The sequence below is a fragment of the Myotis lucifugus genome, unplaced genomic scaffold, assembly GCF_000147115.1.
Source record: "Myotis lucifugus unplaced genomic scaffold, Myoluc2.0 scaffold_52, whole genome shotgun sequence".
In the NCBI taxonomy this organism is placed as follows: Eukaryota; Metazoa; Chordata; class Mammalia; order Chiroptera; family Vespertilionidae; genus Myotis; species Myotis lucifugus.
In genome coordinates, this window is record NW_005871100.1 from 6100676 (window position 1) to 6116249 (window position 15574).

Here is a 15574-nt window from a genome sequence, read left to right on the forward strand (position 1 = left end):
TTAGTTATTTTTAAGTTTTATTGAGCTATAATTCACATACTGCACAACTCCCCCATTTAGAGTGCACAGTTCTGTGGTTTTTAGTATGATCGCAGATATGTGCAAGCATCGCCACAGTCAGTTTTAGAGCATTTTCATCACCTCAAAAGAAACCTTTAGCTGTCACCCTTCCACTCGCACCAGCCCGATGCAGCCACTCACTTACCTTCTGTTTCTGCCGAGATCCCTGTTCGGGACATTCCATGTGAATGGAACCCTTAAGATGTGGTCTTTGGGCACTGGCGTCTTTCACTTAATGTTGTCAGGGTTCATCTGTGTTGTAGCATGTGTCAGTACTTCATTCCTTTTATGGCCAAATAATATTCCGTTGTGTGGCTGCACCACATTGTGTTTGTCTCTTCATCAGTTGGTGGGCAGTTAGATTGTTTCCATTCTAGGCTGTTATGATCTAAGTCTTGACCACTATGTTAAGGAAAGTGACAATCTTTGCATTTAAGCATGTGCTTCTTTCTTTGCTATTTCTACATTTGGATGAACTTTTATTTATTTATTTTTTATTTTTTAAATATATTTTATTGATTTTTTACAGAGAGGAAGGGAGAGAGATAGAGAGTTAGAAACATCGATGAGAGAGAAACATCGATCAGCTGCCTCCTGCACATTTCCTACTGGGGATGTGCCCGCAACCCAAGTACATGCCCTTGACCGGAATCGAACCTGGGACCTTTCAGTCCACAGGCCGACGCTCTATCCACTGAGCCAGACCGGTTTCGGCTTGGATGAACTTTTAATTTTTTTTTAAAGTGCTGGACATTTGAGATTTTTAAGTTTTAAATATATAAAAAGGTGGGATTCCGCCAAGACATTCCTTCTCTCTGCGGCTTAAATTTGCTTTGGTAGCGTCTTCCCCTCCCAGTTGGAGTTTAAACTTACATAAGCATAGAGAAATGTTTTCTTGTGGGCTTGAGTAAAATAAGTTCACTTAGGAATGAGGGTTTTGGTTTGTTAAGAGATTGTGGAAATGTTGGAAATGTGCAGTGGAAGTATTTTGGGTTTTGTTTGTTTTTACCATTAAAACAAGGCTGTTTAAAAGAAACATTTGTGGTTGGGATAGATGGGAGAAGAGACAAGACATTCTAGGAACTGAGAGAAGGCAAGAACCTAGGGACGGTGGTGGGCGGTTTATGCGGCAGATACAGGAACATGTGTCTTTTCTTCCTGTAATGCAGGCTGAGTCAACAGGGCAGACTTGTGAGGAGTGAGCTGTATTTACTGGGAGCTCAGTGAGTTGAGTGGCAGGATACAGTGTGGTAGTCCTGCTTCACACAGCACACTCAGGTAAATGCCTTCCCAACCAGTTAAAGGAAACGGGCTACTTAGCATTGCTCAAGCACTTGGGGGTTGGAAACCCTTCTGGGATTTGTGATTCTGCTTGGGTTGACAATCTTTCTCTCAGCTGTGATGACCCCCAAAACTTATGCAAAAATGACGAGTGAAGACCTCAGAGACCCATTGAAATCCATCTCAGGTGTCTAGGTAAACCCCCCTAGGTTGTCTGGTTAACTTGTCCTCAACTAGGTACCAAGATTGATGATGGACCTATTTTTCCTTTAAGAATTATAGTGTGTGTTTTGGTTTTGTGTTTTTTTTAGAGCAAGGTTTATTGGAGTATAATTTACATACAATAAAATTCACCATTTTTAGAAGATAGAATTGTAGTTTCTAATTTTCCCCCCAGAGATTTTACACACAGGATAGTTCTGATAATCAGTAGCGTTTATTATTATCTAGGAATAGAATGTTTAACTCTACAAGCAATTTTGTTTTGGACATATTAAACTTTGTACAGTGGATGCAGTGAAAATTTTATGTATATTTCCTCGATTTTTTAAGTTAGACGTTTTCTTGTATCATTTATTTATCTGCCTGTATGTATGTATATACTTACATACAAATAAATATATGTGCATATTTGTGTGTCCATATATAAAAAGAAATATATCTATAATTTATGTCACTTTGCCAGTGGGCCATTTGCAAAATATTAGTTTCTTTTGCATTATTTTTGCAGGTTTAGTCAATATTGTTTATAAACACGGGTATTTAGCTTTTGTAGTTTTGTGTTTTTTTTTCTATAATAGTAACAAGGAGATTGCCCTAGCTGGTTTGGCTCAGTGGATAGAGCGTCGGCCTGCGGACTGAAGGGTCCCGGGTTCCATTCCAGTCAAGGGCACATGCCCTGGTTGCAGGCTCAATCCCAGGTAGGGTGCCGGCAGGAGGCAGCCAAGCAATGATTCTCTCTCACCATTGATGATTCTATCTCTCCCTTCCTCTCTGAAATCAATAAAAAAAATATTAAAAAAAGTTAAGGAGATAGAAGCTAAACAATATGGAGAGTAATGTATTTATTTAAAAAACTGCTTTTAAGAAGAATTAAGAATGATGCTTATTTAAATGAACATATTAAATTGGCACCTACCCCCTATACCCCTCCTCCGTCATCACCATCTCCAGGCCCCTCCACACCCCTGCCCCTCAAGATACCCAAGTTGCTATAAAGCCCTACTGTTAGAGGGCTTTCATTTAAAAGTTAAATTTTAAATGGTAGCTGGACTGTTCCTGCTGCTTTAATTAAGATGGAATGAATTTAAATACCTCTTTAGAATTCTATTAATATACATATAAAACATTTTTGGCATTGAAACATTTTTGTCTTAAAAATACAAGTAGGTTGCTTTTTTTAGATTTTAAGGTGTTACATGTTGCATATTATGCCTCTTTGGGTGGCATTGTAAGAAGTTTTTTATTTTTATTTTTTGCCTTTATAAAAGATGTCTGTGATCAACGTGACACGCATGTCAATTCACCTCTGAAACAGGTGAGCACTGCTGGAGAGTGCCGTTCCTAGTAAGCTATACTAGAATTTCCTCCCGAGAAGCACTGACTTCACTTATGAGCCATGGGAATGTCTTTTCGTGCCTGTACATTCCAGGTGCCAGGGACAGTACAGTGAACAGAAATTCCTGTTCATGTGATCGTTCATCCTAGTGGCTGAGACAGACACATGAAATGACATGTGGTCAGCTGAGTGCTCTGAATTAAAGATTAAGCTTTTTGATTTAACAGCAGCTGTAATTAGAGACAAAGATTAGTGTGCTTCTATTAATAGGCCCCACTCAAAGGAAATTCACATCAAAACGTCACTATGAAAAAATGTAACGATTCCCCATTCACAAATAGGTATTAACCTTATTTAAAATGGGGAAAAGTAAAATAAAAAAACTCATTCCCAGACATACCTGCCTATAGTTTTCAAATCGGAATCAGTAGACAAAAGCCTGAAAGATACCACATAAGATAAATGGTCCTTTAACAGCGGTTCTCAACCTGTGGGTCGCGACCCCTTTGGGGGTCGACCGAACCTTTCACAGGGATCGCCTAAGACCATCGGAAAACACATATATAATTACATATTGTTTTTGTGATTAATCACTATGCTTTAATTATGTTCAATTTGTAACAATGAAAATACATCCTGCATATCAGATATTTACATTACAATTCATAACAGTAGCAACATTACAGTTAGGAAGTAGCAACGAAAATAATTTTATGGTTGGGGGTCACCACAACATGAGGAACTGTATTAAAGGGTCGCGGCATTAGGAAGGTTGAGAACCACTGCTTTAGAAGAAGTTGCTTAAAGTTTATAGGGAATTACCCTGACTATTTAGTGCATTTCTTGATGCTTTACTGTGTTCTGGGGGCCAGAACACGTTCTCAAGGGCCTGTCCTTCAAAGTTTGCAATTAAATTAATGAATAATTGGTTCCCTGTAAATTAATAGAAACTCATCTTGGTTTACCTTTAAAAAAAAATCTTTTTATAGTTCTTGGAAGTGAAAGACAGTGGGATTTGGTTTGTACTGATGAGATGTACACCCACAGTTCATGGTCTGATAAAATGTAGGTGGTGCTTTCACGGCCTCTCAGACTAACATGCAGGGTGGAATAATGCAGCCACAGGAAAGATGCTAAAACAGTTTCAAGTTGTGCGTTTTCCAGTCTAGTATAGATTTAGAAATGCTCACTTCTTTTTTTTTTTTTAAATACTTTTTACTAAGTATTGATATACCACTCAGCTTAGTCTCTAGCTCCAGGTAGAATATCAGCTCTGCTCTTTCTTCATTTTGCTGGCCTGCCTTGAGAGTCGTCCGTTCCGATGCGTCCATTTTAGCTATAAAAGGAAGTTCTTTGAGAAGGAACATCTTAAAGATGAAACTTGACGTGGGCCCTTGTCTCGTGACTCTGTATACAAGGAGGAAGTGTGATGATGCGTTGCTGTCTGCATGGGAAATAGATGCTTCCTCCTGCTCCAGCCTTGGGAACCGGGCGGCCGTGGCTGTGAGCAGTGCTGAGCTGCCTCACGGCTTCATTATCCCCAGGAAATGAGCCTACAGTCAGGGAGATGCAGGAGAGGGGACCCCACAATGGTGCCCGTCCCTCACTGTGATAGCCCAGAACCCAGTTGATTTTGGGGGCTCTTTTTCATCACAGTTCTTTGTGATTTTCAAACATTTCTGCCCTCGTAATACCTTGGGAAACTGAAAATCTGTAATTTTCTCCCCCCTCCTGATAGGTGCTGGATAGTTTACTAGGCCAGTATGGAGTGGTGGAAAGCTGTGAGCAAGGTACACGTCTTCTCAATTGCTTTCAAATTTGTAAAAGGGGGGAAGTAAGAAGAAGACTAACTTTTTTCTTTCTCTTCCTTTTTTTCTCCCTCCAGTGAACACTGACTCGGAAACTGCAGTCGTAAACGTAACCTATTCCAGTAAGGACCAAGCCAGACAGTAAGCAGACTGACACTTTTTATCTATGTGGATAGTAAGCAGGTTAAGTATAGTACTTATATTTTGGCCCAGTGGACAGCAGAAATAAACTTTATTTTGCCAAGTTTGACCTTGCAAATCTTTTAATGTTTAACGGTATGATAAGAATTTGCATTGGTTAAAGTTTTATTACCTTTTCAATATATCAGTGGTAGATGGATATGGGATGAAGCTGAACTGCACCCTCTTTGCAAAAAGCTGTGGACCTGGTTACCATCAAATTACATTAAGATTTTCCCCTTATTGATATGATACATACATTATTGCTGTTTTATTCAAAGCTGGTAAGTAGGTCATGTGTTAAACAACAGTGTTAAATGTTGTTTTCTTGCTCCCTGATTTTCCTAATGGTTACTGTTGCCATTTAGGAGTGTGCAGACATTGAACCAATGTAATTTGATTTTAGATTGGTGGGGAAAAAATGTATTCCAATGCAATGGGGAGGCTAAACTTTACAGATAGAACAATCTTCCTTAGGAAAAAACACTTCTGTAGGCTTGGGAATGATCTAATGAACTGACTGAACACGAGAGAGAGAAAATGAGGATCCCACAAATATTGCTTTTGACCTGTCTGCTCATATTGCAAACAGGAGTGGCATGCAAGGTGCCCAGCAGCAGAGAGCTGAGTGTCAGGGACCATGGCAGTCTTCACCGCTCCAGACACGGTGCAGGCAGGGACAGCTGTCTGCCCTCTGCGTGGGAAAGGGGAAAGGAGAGGCCACACTGGCCGACCTGAGCCCTGAAGGGGAAAGGTGACTGAGCTAGCTGACCACAGGCAGTGCCCACTCCTGGAGGAGCCAGGAGAGGAAAGATAGGGCTGGCGAGGAGATGGAAATTTGCATCACACAGTGGGACTTCAGTTTTTATATGTGAGTAATACTCACATGGTTCAAAAATGTAAAGGTCCAAAGATGTATATGGTACAGCTCTCCCCCCTAGTATTGTTCCCCAACTTTCTTGAAGATAACCATATGGAAGACAAACGTGTGTCTATTTTTTCTCCTTTTTACACAAGTGATACCATAGCACTTGAGTGTTTTGTACGTAGAAACCTATTTTTTTATTTATTTATTTTTTTTTATTTTTTATTTTTTTTTAAATATATTTTATTGATTTTTTTTTACAGAGAGGAAGGGAGAGAGAGATAGAGAGTTAGAACCATCGATGAGAGAGAAACATCGATCAGCTGCCTCCTGCACATCTCCCACTGGGGATGTGCCCGCAACCCAGGCACATGCCCTTGACCGGAATCGAACCCGGGACCCTTCAGTCCACAGGCCGACGCTCCATCCACTGAGCCAAACCGGTTTCGGCGAAACCTATTTTTTTAAAGTTGCATAGAATTTCATTGTATGAATGTAGAATGACTTAGTTCCAAATTGAATGTTTAGCTTATTTCGAGTCTCTTGCAGTTATGAGAAAGGCTGGAGTGTAGCGATTTTCAACCCTTTTCTGCTCATGGCACACAAAGTAATTGCTAAATTTCTGCTGCACACCAAAAAATAGATTATATTTGTTGCTGATCTGACAAAAGAATAGGTGAAGTTTTGACTCACCAGATGGCTATCATCTTGGCTGTTGCCATTTTTTTATTTGACAATCTAAGGGAAAAGAGGGCAGTGCCGCCGAGTAAATAGTCAGGCACTGCATGTTTTAATGGTTCTTGCTGCACACTGGTTTGAAAATTGCTGCGGTAGAGAATCTCTTTTTTGCACGTCATTTTGCGTGTGTGTGAATATGGGTGTGGGTTAATTCCTAGAAATAGATCAAGATACTTATTAAAATTTTTTTAAATATTGGCAAGTTCTCTTTCATAGAATCTGAACTAGTTTAAATCCCCATCGGTCCATGTGAGTGTGCGTTCTCCTGACTCCCTAACACAGGCTGTACCAGGTGTAGCTGATCCTGTGGGTGAAAAGCAGTATCTACTTACGTTCATTTCACTTTTTTCCCTAAAAAATGAGACTTCTGAGATTCATTTTTAATGAGACTTTTAAGAGCTTTAAAAATACTCTGCTTTTCCTTCTGTTTGTATCTTTCATTTTTTTAAAAAATTAACAGTTAACATGAGGTTTTTTGACATCTTAGAAATAGTGGTGTGAGTTGTAAAACTGATGTTTACCAACCTTATTCTTCAACAAAATTGTGTACCAGGGAAGAACAGAAAATTTTCACGTTTTATACCCCAAGTAGACGGGGGCAGAGGTCAGAGTGAGGACAGTGAGAACGCAGACTCCGTTTGTCTTTACAGATCTCCAATAAGTGCTTGCTACAGCCAGCTCTGTTCGATGGAAACTATGGGGTGACACGCTAAACCCAAGGGTATTTGGAGATTGTCAGAGGCCTGTCCTAGTTGTCCTGTTTGAAAACTTAGGTGAGGATAGCCAGCTGACTGGACGATGCTAACAGCCGTATGGGAGAACGTTTGTTGGTTTTGAACTTGAGTCGGAACTGGCTGACATTTAGCAGCCCCCGCCCGCGTTCCAAGCACTGAGACAAGCACAGGAGGGGCCGGCGGTGGCTGGGAACCACGGCAGAATCGCTGCTGCAAGTCATCCCACCCTGACGGCAAACTGCACGTGGAGACGTTTTTTACAAGTGTTGTTAGAGGTTGCCCTGCCCTGTTGGTCCCAAGGGGAAAGAAACAGGCTGTTAGGAATCTGTCATTTTAGTAATTAAATACCCCAAACAAATAAATGGGCATTTCAGTGAGGGAAATGCTCTTTGCTTCTCTTATTCTAATAGTCATTCCGTGAATAGCAACTACGTATTGACCAAATGTTGCCGGTGACTAAAGGCAGAACCCTGTCCTCAGGGATGGGCCTCCCACTGGTGCAAGTGTATTTGGAGAGGGATCACCTGATTTTAATTCTTGCCCACGTTGAGTTTCCTTACAAGAATATTGGGTTTTCTCTCCCTCAAAAATTCCAAAGAGCAAAGAGTATTAGAAAATAATTCAGAGAAAGTTAATAGATTTAAAGAATGGAAAAGTCAGTCTTGTGATACAGTGTTATGAACATTTTCTAGTAAGTTTTTTTTTTTTTAAAGAGATGGGGAGTACATTCTCATTCTGTGAGGAGAATTGATTTTATTTGCAAGGCATTGGATCTTTCACTCCTTGGATGCCTTGGAGAAAGTGTGGCCTCTGACTGTAACCCTGACCTCTCTGAGTGAGCTTCAGTTTTCTGAGCTACAAAATGAGAGCTGACAAGAGACCAATGTAGTCATTCATTTAGGCACATATTTATAGGAAAACAGGCTTATCAAATGGCCTGGCACATGGGCACCAAGGAAATAGTAGTGATTCTTGCCCAACCCACTGGTTCTGGGCTGCTTTTAGAGCAGCTGCATGTGGTTTGAGCTGGGAAGGTGGTCCCTCCTGGACTTGCTCCTCTGAGCCCTGCACGCCTGTCCTCTGGGCTGCGCACAGCCACCTGCTGCCTAAACCAGCGCGGTGTGATTCCCTTGCCTTTTCCTTGCCCTAACAAAAATAAACATCAGGAATAAGAGCTCACCTCTTCAGGTCATGCGGGTGGAGTCGGTATTCTCAGTTGACTTTTCTTTCCTTGCGTCTGATACTTGGGAGTCTGTGTAGCTGGGATGTGCTGGTGTGGGGGTGGGCAGAGCGTGGAGGCTTGGAGTTCACATTCCAGAGTCCATGGGGTGACCTCCGTGCCACCACTCTTGGCTGTCACTCTGGTCAAGTTGATCTGTCTTAGTTCACACCTGCCTGTAAAGTGGAAATAATTACAGTTCTTAGCTCATGAGGCTGTTGAGAGAACCTGTGCAGCGCTTCCAAAACACCTATCATAATACCTCGCAAGAACTCCAAAGTTAGCAGCTATTAAGCGTTTTCCAACCTTTTTCATTTCTGCTGATGATACTCTGTTCTTGCTCAATATACTTCATTTATACTCCATTCCAGATAATGACTGGCCGCTGATACTCAGAGTTAGGAACCTAGTTTAAAGGCTTTTGTGGCTGCCTCTTTTTGTTACTTAAACCTCTATAATGCCACTTTTAAGAAGATTGATTCCTCAGTAAGGCTGTCTCTAAGACAGAATTTAACATGGAAATTCCTGCCACCTTGTGGTTAGAAAAATCAAAGGTTTAGAGTACTATATTACTAGGAGATACCTATTTGTTTTAACTTGAATTATTAAAATAATAAAAACAAAAAAATAAATCATTAAAAACAGAGAATGTATTTAGTATCACTTGTTCCTTGGAGCGAGAAAGGCTGTGGCCTCGAGACACCCATTTCCTCCCAGAGATGCTCAGGTAACATCGTCCAAGGTAGCCATCGCTCCCTGGGAGATCTGTCATGTGTGACAAGGAATAACCCTTCAGAATTTGCAGGCATTTAGTTTTTATACTTTCTTTTCTTTTGGGCTCTTATTTCTGATGTTTATTTTCGTTAGGGAATCGGAGTGTAGTTTGTTTATATTGTGAAGCTATCATTGAAGATCCTTCTGTATCAGTTTGAAGACCCCCATCAGGTGTACACTGTGATGGTGAGAAGTGTGTTCAACAACTTGGCTGATGGCTAAGGGGAGGAAAATCACCCTTAAACTGTAAAAATCATGTAACTAGAAGATTTTATTCTGGAAAAAGAAGTAACAGAGCAGTAAGACAAAGGAGTTTCTTGCCATTTTGCCATTCAGAGATAACCATCAAGTTTTGTAGACTTTGTCTCATGTGTCATAACTTCTAAAATGACAAAGATCCTTCTGTAGCGTTTTGTTATTTCCGTTGACTGTCTTTATACTGTTGGTAATCGCTACATAGTGTTTCACCCCTGCCGCAGTCGCTGTATCAGTCCTCTGTAACACAGGCGGTGTGCAGGGTTTTTGTTGTTTTTGCCTTTTGGGTGTATGCGCGTGTGCTTGTAGAACCAGTGTAATTGTAAAGTCCTTCGGAGGTAAATCTTTGGGCTTTGGCGGTAATTATTTCCTTAAGTTGCATCCCTGCAGTGCTGTTACCAGGCTTCCAGTAATTATTATTGAATTGTATGCCTCGACCTTTCATTCTTGGCACAAGCAGAAAACTGAATTGTGTGACTTTTCAATAATGGTTAAACCTCATTTTGTTAGAGTCTGTGCTATATACAGCAGTAAGGTCTGGGAAGAAGAAAACAGAAATTCTAGACATGGAATTTTTGAGTTAAAAGCGATCATAAATCGAATTGCTGCGTTTTGTAGGTGAGGAACCTAGCGCCGAATAAGAACATGACCTTTCCAAGGTTACGTGGCTGCTTATTGTTCCAGCTGGACTAGAATTCTGGTCTCTAGTTCAGCCTCTTTTCACTACTAAGGTGTGTGTGTGTGTGCCCTTCGATGAGTTTAAATTCTTCTCTGGTCTCATTTCTTCCCTCTCCTTCCTCCCTCATCCTTAAGTTAAACTACATATCCGCTCTCTCTCAAAGCTCCCTAAACTGTGATCTGCCCTAATAAATTTCTTATCAATAGTTAAGTGCTACTGACTAGCAAAACTACTAGTACTCAGGATCTCCCGAGTGACTCAGCGGCAGAGCAGAGCCAGGGGAAGACGGGAAACAGGACCCTGAGGAGCACGCTTGGAAAAACACCCTCGATTCTGCTGAGCTGAATGCATATGTTTTAATAATTATGACAGTTGTTCATTTAAATTGAGGTGTAATTGATACATATAATGTTATCTTAGTTTCAGGCACCCCACATGATTTGATATTTGTATACATTGTGAAATGATCACCACCACAAATCTCGTGAACACGCGTCACCTTCTCACCATACGTGTCGTATGTATGTAAGAAGCATGACTTACCTTCATAGAAAAGAAACAGCATGTGGCCAGGCGGCTCTTGAATTTCCCCAGAGCAAACAGGATGTGGGGGTGGGGAGAGAGGATGAGAGCTGTACACATGGCTGATAGCACATGTCCTAGGAAGATTTCCTTAGACAAAGGGAGGTGAAGGCGACTAGAAAAGGCCCCAGCCCATTTTTTTAAATAACCCAATGGGAGACAGTAAGATGTAGGCGACCTATTAGGAAACAGGTGACCAAAATAGTCCTCAGCCAATGAGGGACCGGAGGAGGGACTAAATTTACCGGCTATGCTCCCTGCCCCACGTGTGTTCCTGTACAATGGGCGCCCGCTCTCGAGAGTGTTATTGAAAGTCTCATCTTCGCCATGCTTCTGTTTCCTAGCCCAGCATTTGAAATTTGGACAGGTGAGCCATTTCTCACATAGATAGTATGTTTGTGAAAGTTCTATAATGTTCTACCCATGGGCTCAGCAAGCCACCAAAGGACAGAGCTGAGCAGCAAACTCTGTGCACAGAAAGGGTTGTGTTTCACTTATTGAGAAACATGCAGTCTTTGGTCACGGAACGCCCTTGCTTGCGTTAGGTTACTCTGTACTTCTTCGGCTCTGCCCCAATGAGTGCTGTGGTTTGAGGGGTCGGAAACTGCCAGTGGGCCGTCACACGGGGGACACCCAGTATGTATGCATTGGGAGCCTTGGGGCCCAGACAGTATACTGGGTACCGGAGCACCGTGCCTTCTGACCTCCCATGTGAGAGAACCTTTCCTCCTCCCAAAAAACCCCAGGAAAACAAGAAATAAACAACAACAACAACAATCTTTTAGAAGCAGCACATGAAGTTTGACGTTTCAGTTTTGTGCCAAGTCGAGGAGCTGGCACCTTTGAACACGTGACTTGGCTGAGCCCCAGAATACCACAGGCGCTGAGGACCTGAGGTTCGCCTCCCTGGAGAATGACGTCAGTGTCCGCCTGTCTCACTCCAGAAAGAAATAGGTACTTTCTGTAACATTACTGACTGAATTCCACGTCAGAACTTCCTTCTGAAGTCAGCTGTACTGTTTGTAGTAGGAAAGGAGTGTGCTGAGCCCGTGGCTCTGAGTGCCTGTAGGTACAGTTGACTCCCTCACTGGGCCCGTGTTTCTGGGGTTTCTGAAAGAACCCTCAGTGATGAGCTTCTCCTGGCCTTGAAAAAGGTTTAAAGTTGTTTAGAAGGAAAATCTAATTGGCTGAGACTTCTGCAGCTCCAACTTTCTATAAAAAGTATACATCATAAATATCAATACAATTTCTCAGCGGTTGTCCTCCTTCAGAAATAACCAAACTAGCCCTAGCTGGTTTGGCTCAATGGATAGAGCGTTGGCTTGTGAAGGGTCCCGGGTTTGATTCCGGTCAAGGACACGTACCTTGGTTGCAGGCTGGATCCCTGGACCTGGTCCGGGTGCATGCGGGAGGCAACCAGTCGATGTATTTCTCTCACATAGATGTTCCTTTCTCTCTGTCCCTTCCCCTCCCTTCCTCTCTCTCTCTAAAAATCAATGGAAAAATAGCCTCGAATGAGACAGATTAACAACAATAAGAAAACCAAATTAATTCCCTTAATTTACATTTCCCTTAAGGAAAAAGGGGAGAGGGAGAAAGCAAGGATTAATAGGTTAACTTACGGTTCTGTTATCAGGACGTTGGTAAAATAATTTGTGCCACGTGCCTCCTATCACTGTATAAGCTTATGGAAAGAATGCCCTCTGACATAGACATCACATGGAAACATCCCAAGGTATATTTGGGGAAAAAAGCAAAACACAAATTATGTACATCATGATCCCAGTTATGTCAGATACTGAACATACGTTTGATATAAACAGGGAAAGAAGTGGTCTGTTTGCAGAAGTTAATGGTGGTCAGCAGTGATTCCGGGAAGGGTCTTGGCGGGTTGGTGCTGGTGGCAGAAATATCCTGCTCCTTTCTTTGTGTTTCTGTGTGACTTGGACCTATTGTGACGAATTCATCCTCGGTTCTGTGGGACGGTGAGGGGAGGGGTTGACGTGGGAGAAGCGGGCGCGAGGCTGGGTCCCCAGGACACCAGTGCGCCGAGCTCCGTCTGGCTGTCCAGGCCTGAGTTCTGGCTCCGTGCTTTTGGTGCCCTTTCTGGTGGTGGGGCCATCTCTTTGCCACCCTCCTGTTCCATCTATGTCAAAACAGAAAGATCTCCACATAAGGAAAGCAATATGGGAACCAGAAATGGCCACTGAGCAACTAGGGAGAGACCATTTCATGCCTGTCTTTCTTTGCCTTCTGGGGCTGAACTCAAAGCCCATTGGGACAGAATCTGAGTAACCTTAGGAAAGCGTGGGACCTTTGTTTGTTTTTAATTTTGTTGTGTACTTGGGAGTGCGTATTATTAAAAGTGTGTTTGTGTTGCTTTTGGTGTCTTGGTGATATCTTCTCTGTCCGTTTTTTATTGCGTTCTCCACTTTTAAAATACTTAAGTGAGGTAAAAAACAACAACATGAGTAAAGCTTATAAACCTGGTAAATAAAAGAGGCCAGACATGAGAGCACATAACATATGTACTAATATATACTTATTTACCTAGACTTTTAAAACAGAATCAGTCTATGGTCTTCGAAGTCTAGGGAGGTACTGGTGGGCTTTGGTGCGCTGGTGTGTCCTTGCTCTGGATTTGGGTTGCAGGCTGACCTTCTGAAAACTCATTGAGATGGACTCTTAAGATTTGGTACTTTTCCATAGTAACATTCAAAATGAAAAAAAAAACAATGCAGTAAGGCTCCTCTCACAGTAGAGAAGTGGACGGATGGGCAGATAGATAAGGTAGAAAATAGCTTCGTTTGGCCCATCATCACCCTGCCTCTCTGCCCCAGGCCAGACCATGAACTCCAGAAGGTCAGGGCTGCTGTTTGCTCAGGGATGGCGCATAGTAGGGGCTGGCACATGGTAGGTGCTGAGAATGTGTTGAGTGATAATCCTGAGTATCAAATCCTACCCATCTCCTGTGAGAGTTTGAGAGAGATCTGTCCTTTGTAGCTTACGCTGTCTAATGTTTGTATTTTATAAGAAGATGAAGCGAGGGAGGTGCATATTTCCAACATCTCCTCCCTTCTGACTTGGAAAGACTAGCCTGGACGAGATCTGCCCACTCCCTTCCCTGGCTCCTCTGCTGTTACTGACCTCTTGGGTTAATGGCTTAATGAAGAGTTTCAATTGCAGCATTATTTATAGTAGCTGAGATATGGAAACAACTTAGTGTCCATCAATGGATGAGTGATAAAGAAAGCCTGGTGTGTATATACACACAATGGAATAGCATTCAGCCATGAAAAGGAATGAAATCCTGGCAATGCAGTAACGTGGATGGGCCTTGAGGATGTTATGTTAAGTGAGATAAGTCAGGAAGAGGTCAGACAGAAAAAGATAAGCACAATATGGTCTCACATGTAGAGTCTAAAAAAAAGCCAGTCACACACACACCCAAACAAACACAAGTTCATAGATTAGATTGGTGGGTATCTGAGATAAGCAGTGGGTAAATGGGTGAGGGAGCAAAGGTACTCACTTCCGGTTATAAAACAAGTAGATCATGAGGGTGTGATGCACAGCCTGTTAACTGGAGTTAATACAACTGTATTGCATATTTGAAAGTTCCTGAGAGAGATCTTAAAATTCTCATCACAAGAAAAAAACATTCTGTAACTATGTGCGATGACAGATGTTAGCCAGACAGATGTGATCATTCACATTATATGCAACTATCGAGTCCTTATGTGTACACCCGACACTGATGTAATGTATGTGAATTTTGACAAATTTTTTCTATTTTTCATTAGATGACAAATATGTTCCCTTTGGAAACTTGTCAGGTTTTTTTCCCGTGTGTGTGTGTGTGTGTGTGTGTGTGTGTGTGTGTGGTGGGGTGGGGTGTTAGGGTGTTAAGGTGTTAAGTTGCTCTGGGTTACCTGTTCTGTGGCTTTTTATTCAGAAGATTTTGAGCCAATGATCCTGAGTGGAGGAGATATAGGTATTGCTTTGCTGAAGGGTTTATTATAAAGTTCGATTTCTCTTCCCACCCTTGCTCCTTGTCAACTTTCAGAGCGTTAGACAAACTGAATGGATTCCAGCTGGAGAACTTCACGTTGAAAGTGGCCTACATCCCGGACGAGATGGCCTCCCAGCAGAACGCTTCGCAGCAGCCCCGAGGCCGCCGCGGGTTTGGGCAGAGGGGCTCATCAAGACAGGGCTCTCCAGGATCGGTGTCCAAGCAGAAACCCTGTGACCTGCCTCTACGCCTGCTAGTCCCCACCCAGTTCGTTGGAGCCATTATAGGAAAAGAAGGTGCCACCATTCGGAACATCACCAAACAGACTCAATCTAAGTGAGTATTCCGAGTGTGTGGTGGGCGGTACTGTTTCCCCCGAATCTTAGTTACAGGGTGTTGTATGGTACTTGGTCTTGTGAACGTGGTCATGATCCCTTCCAGTACTTGGGAATCTGGCAAAACCTTGTGACTTTGATATCTTAGTGTTTATTTTATACAAATACGGGACTAAATATCAGTCTCAAAGGGAATCTCAAATTTTCACATGTTAATGGAAAGCAAATGATACCTAATCCACTTGCGATGTGAAAGATCCTGGCAAACAGAAGGGCAGCTTCTAGGTTATTCTCTGGTAGGTAACCCCCGGCGATACCTACCTTTTTGTTTTTGGAAGTAATTTTCTGGGTCCAGGATAGAGGTAGTTTTTCGGTCTTGCTTTACTTGAGTAAAGAATCATCCAGCCTATGGTCCAAATTTATCCCATGAATATGCCCTGTAGCTGGGATGGCTCGTTCTTCAGCATCTTGGTTGGGAGTTTTAACTTGCAGAT

The 15574-nt window shown here is 42.3% G+C and overlaps 1 protein-coding gene across 1 annotated transcript in view; it reads left to right on the top strand.

The window, feature by feature from the left end:
- IGF2BP3 (insulin like growth factor 2 mRNA binding protein 3) overlaps positions 1–15574 on the top strand; it is a 68795-nt gene that overhangs the window by 27283 nt on the left and 25938 nt on the right. The window contains exons 3-5 of the mRNA XM_006088828.3: positions 4638–4689; positions 4785–4848; positions 14800–15081. Coding sequence (XP_006088890.1) covers positions 4638–4689; positions 4785–4848; positions 14800–15081 — 398 coding nt within the window. The remainder of the gene's footprint in view (positions 1–4637; positions 4690–4784; positions 4849–14799; positions 15082–15574) is intronic.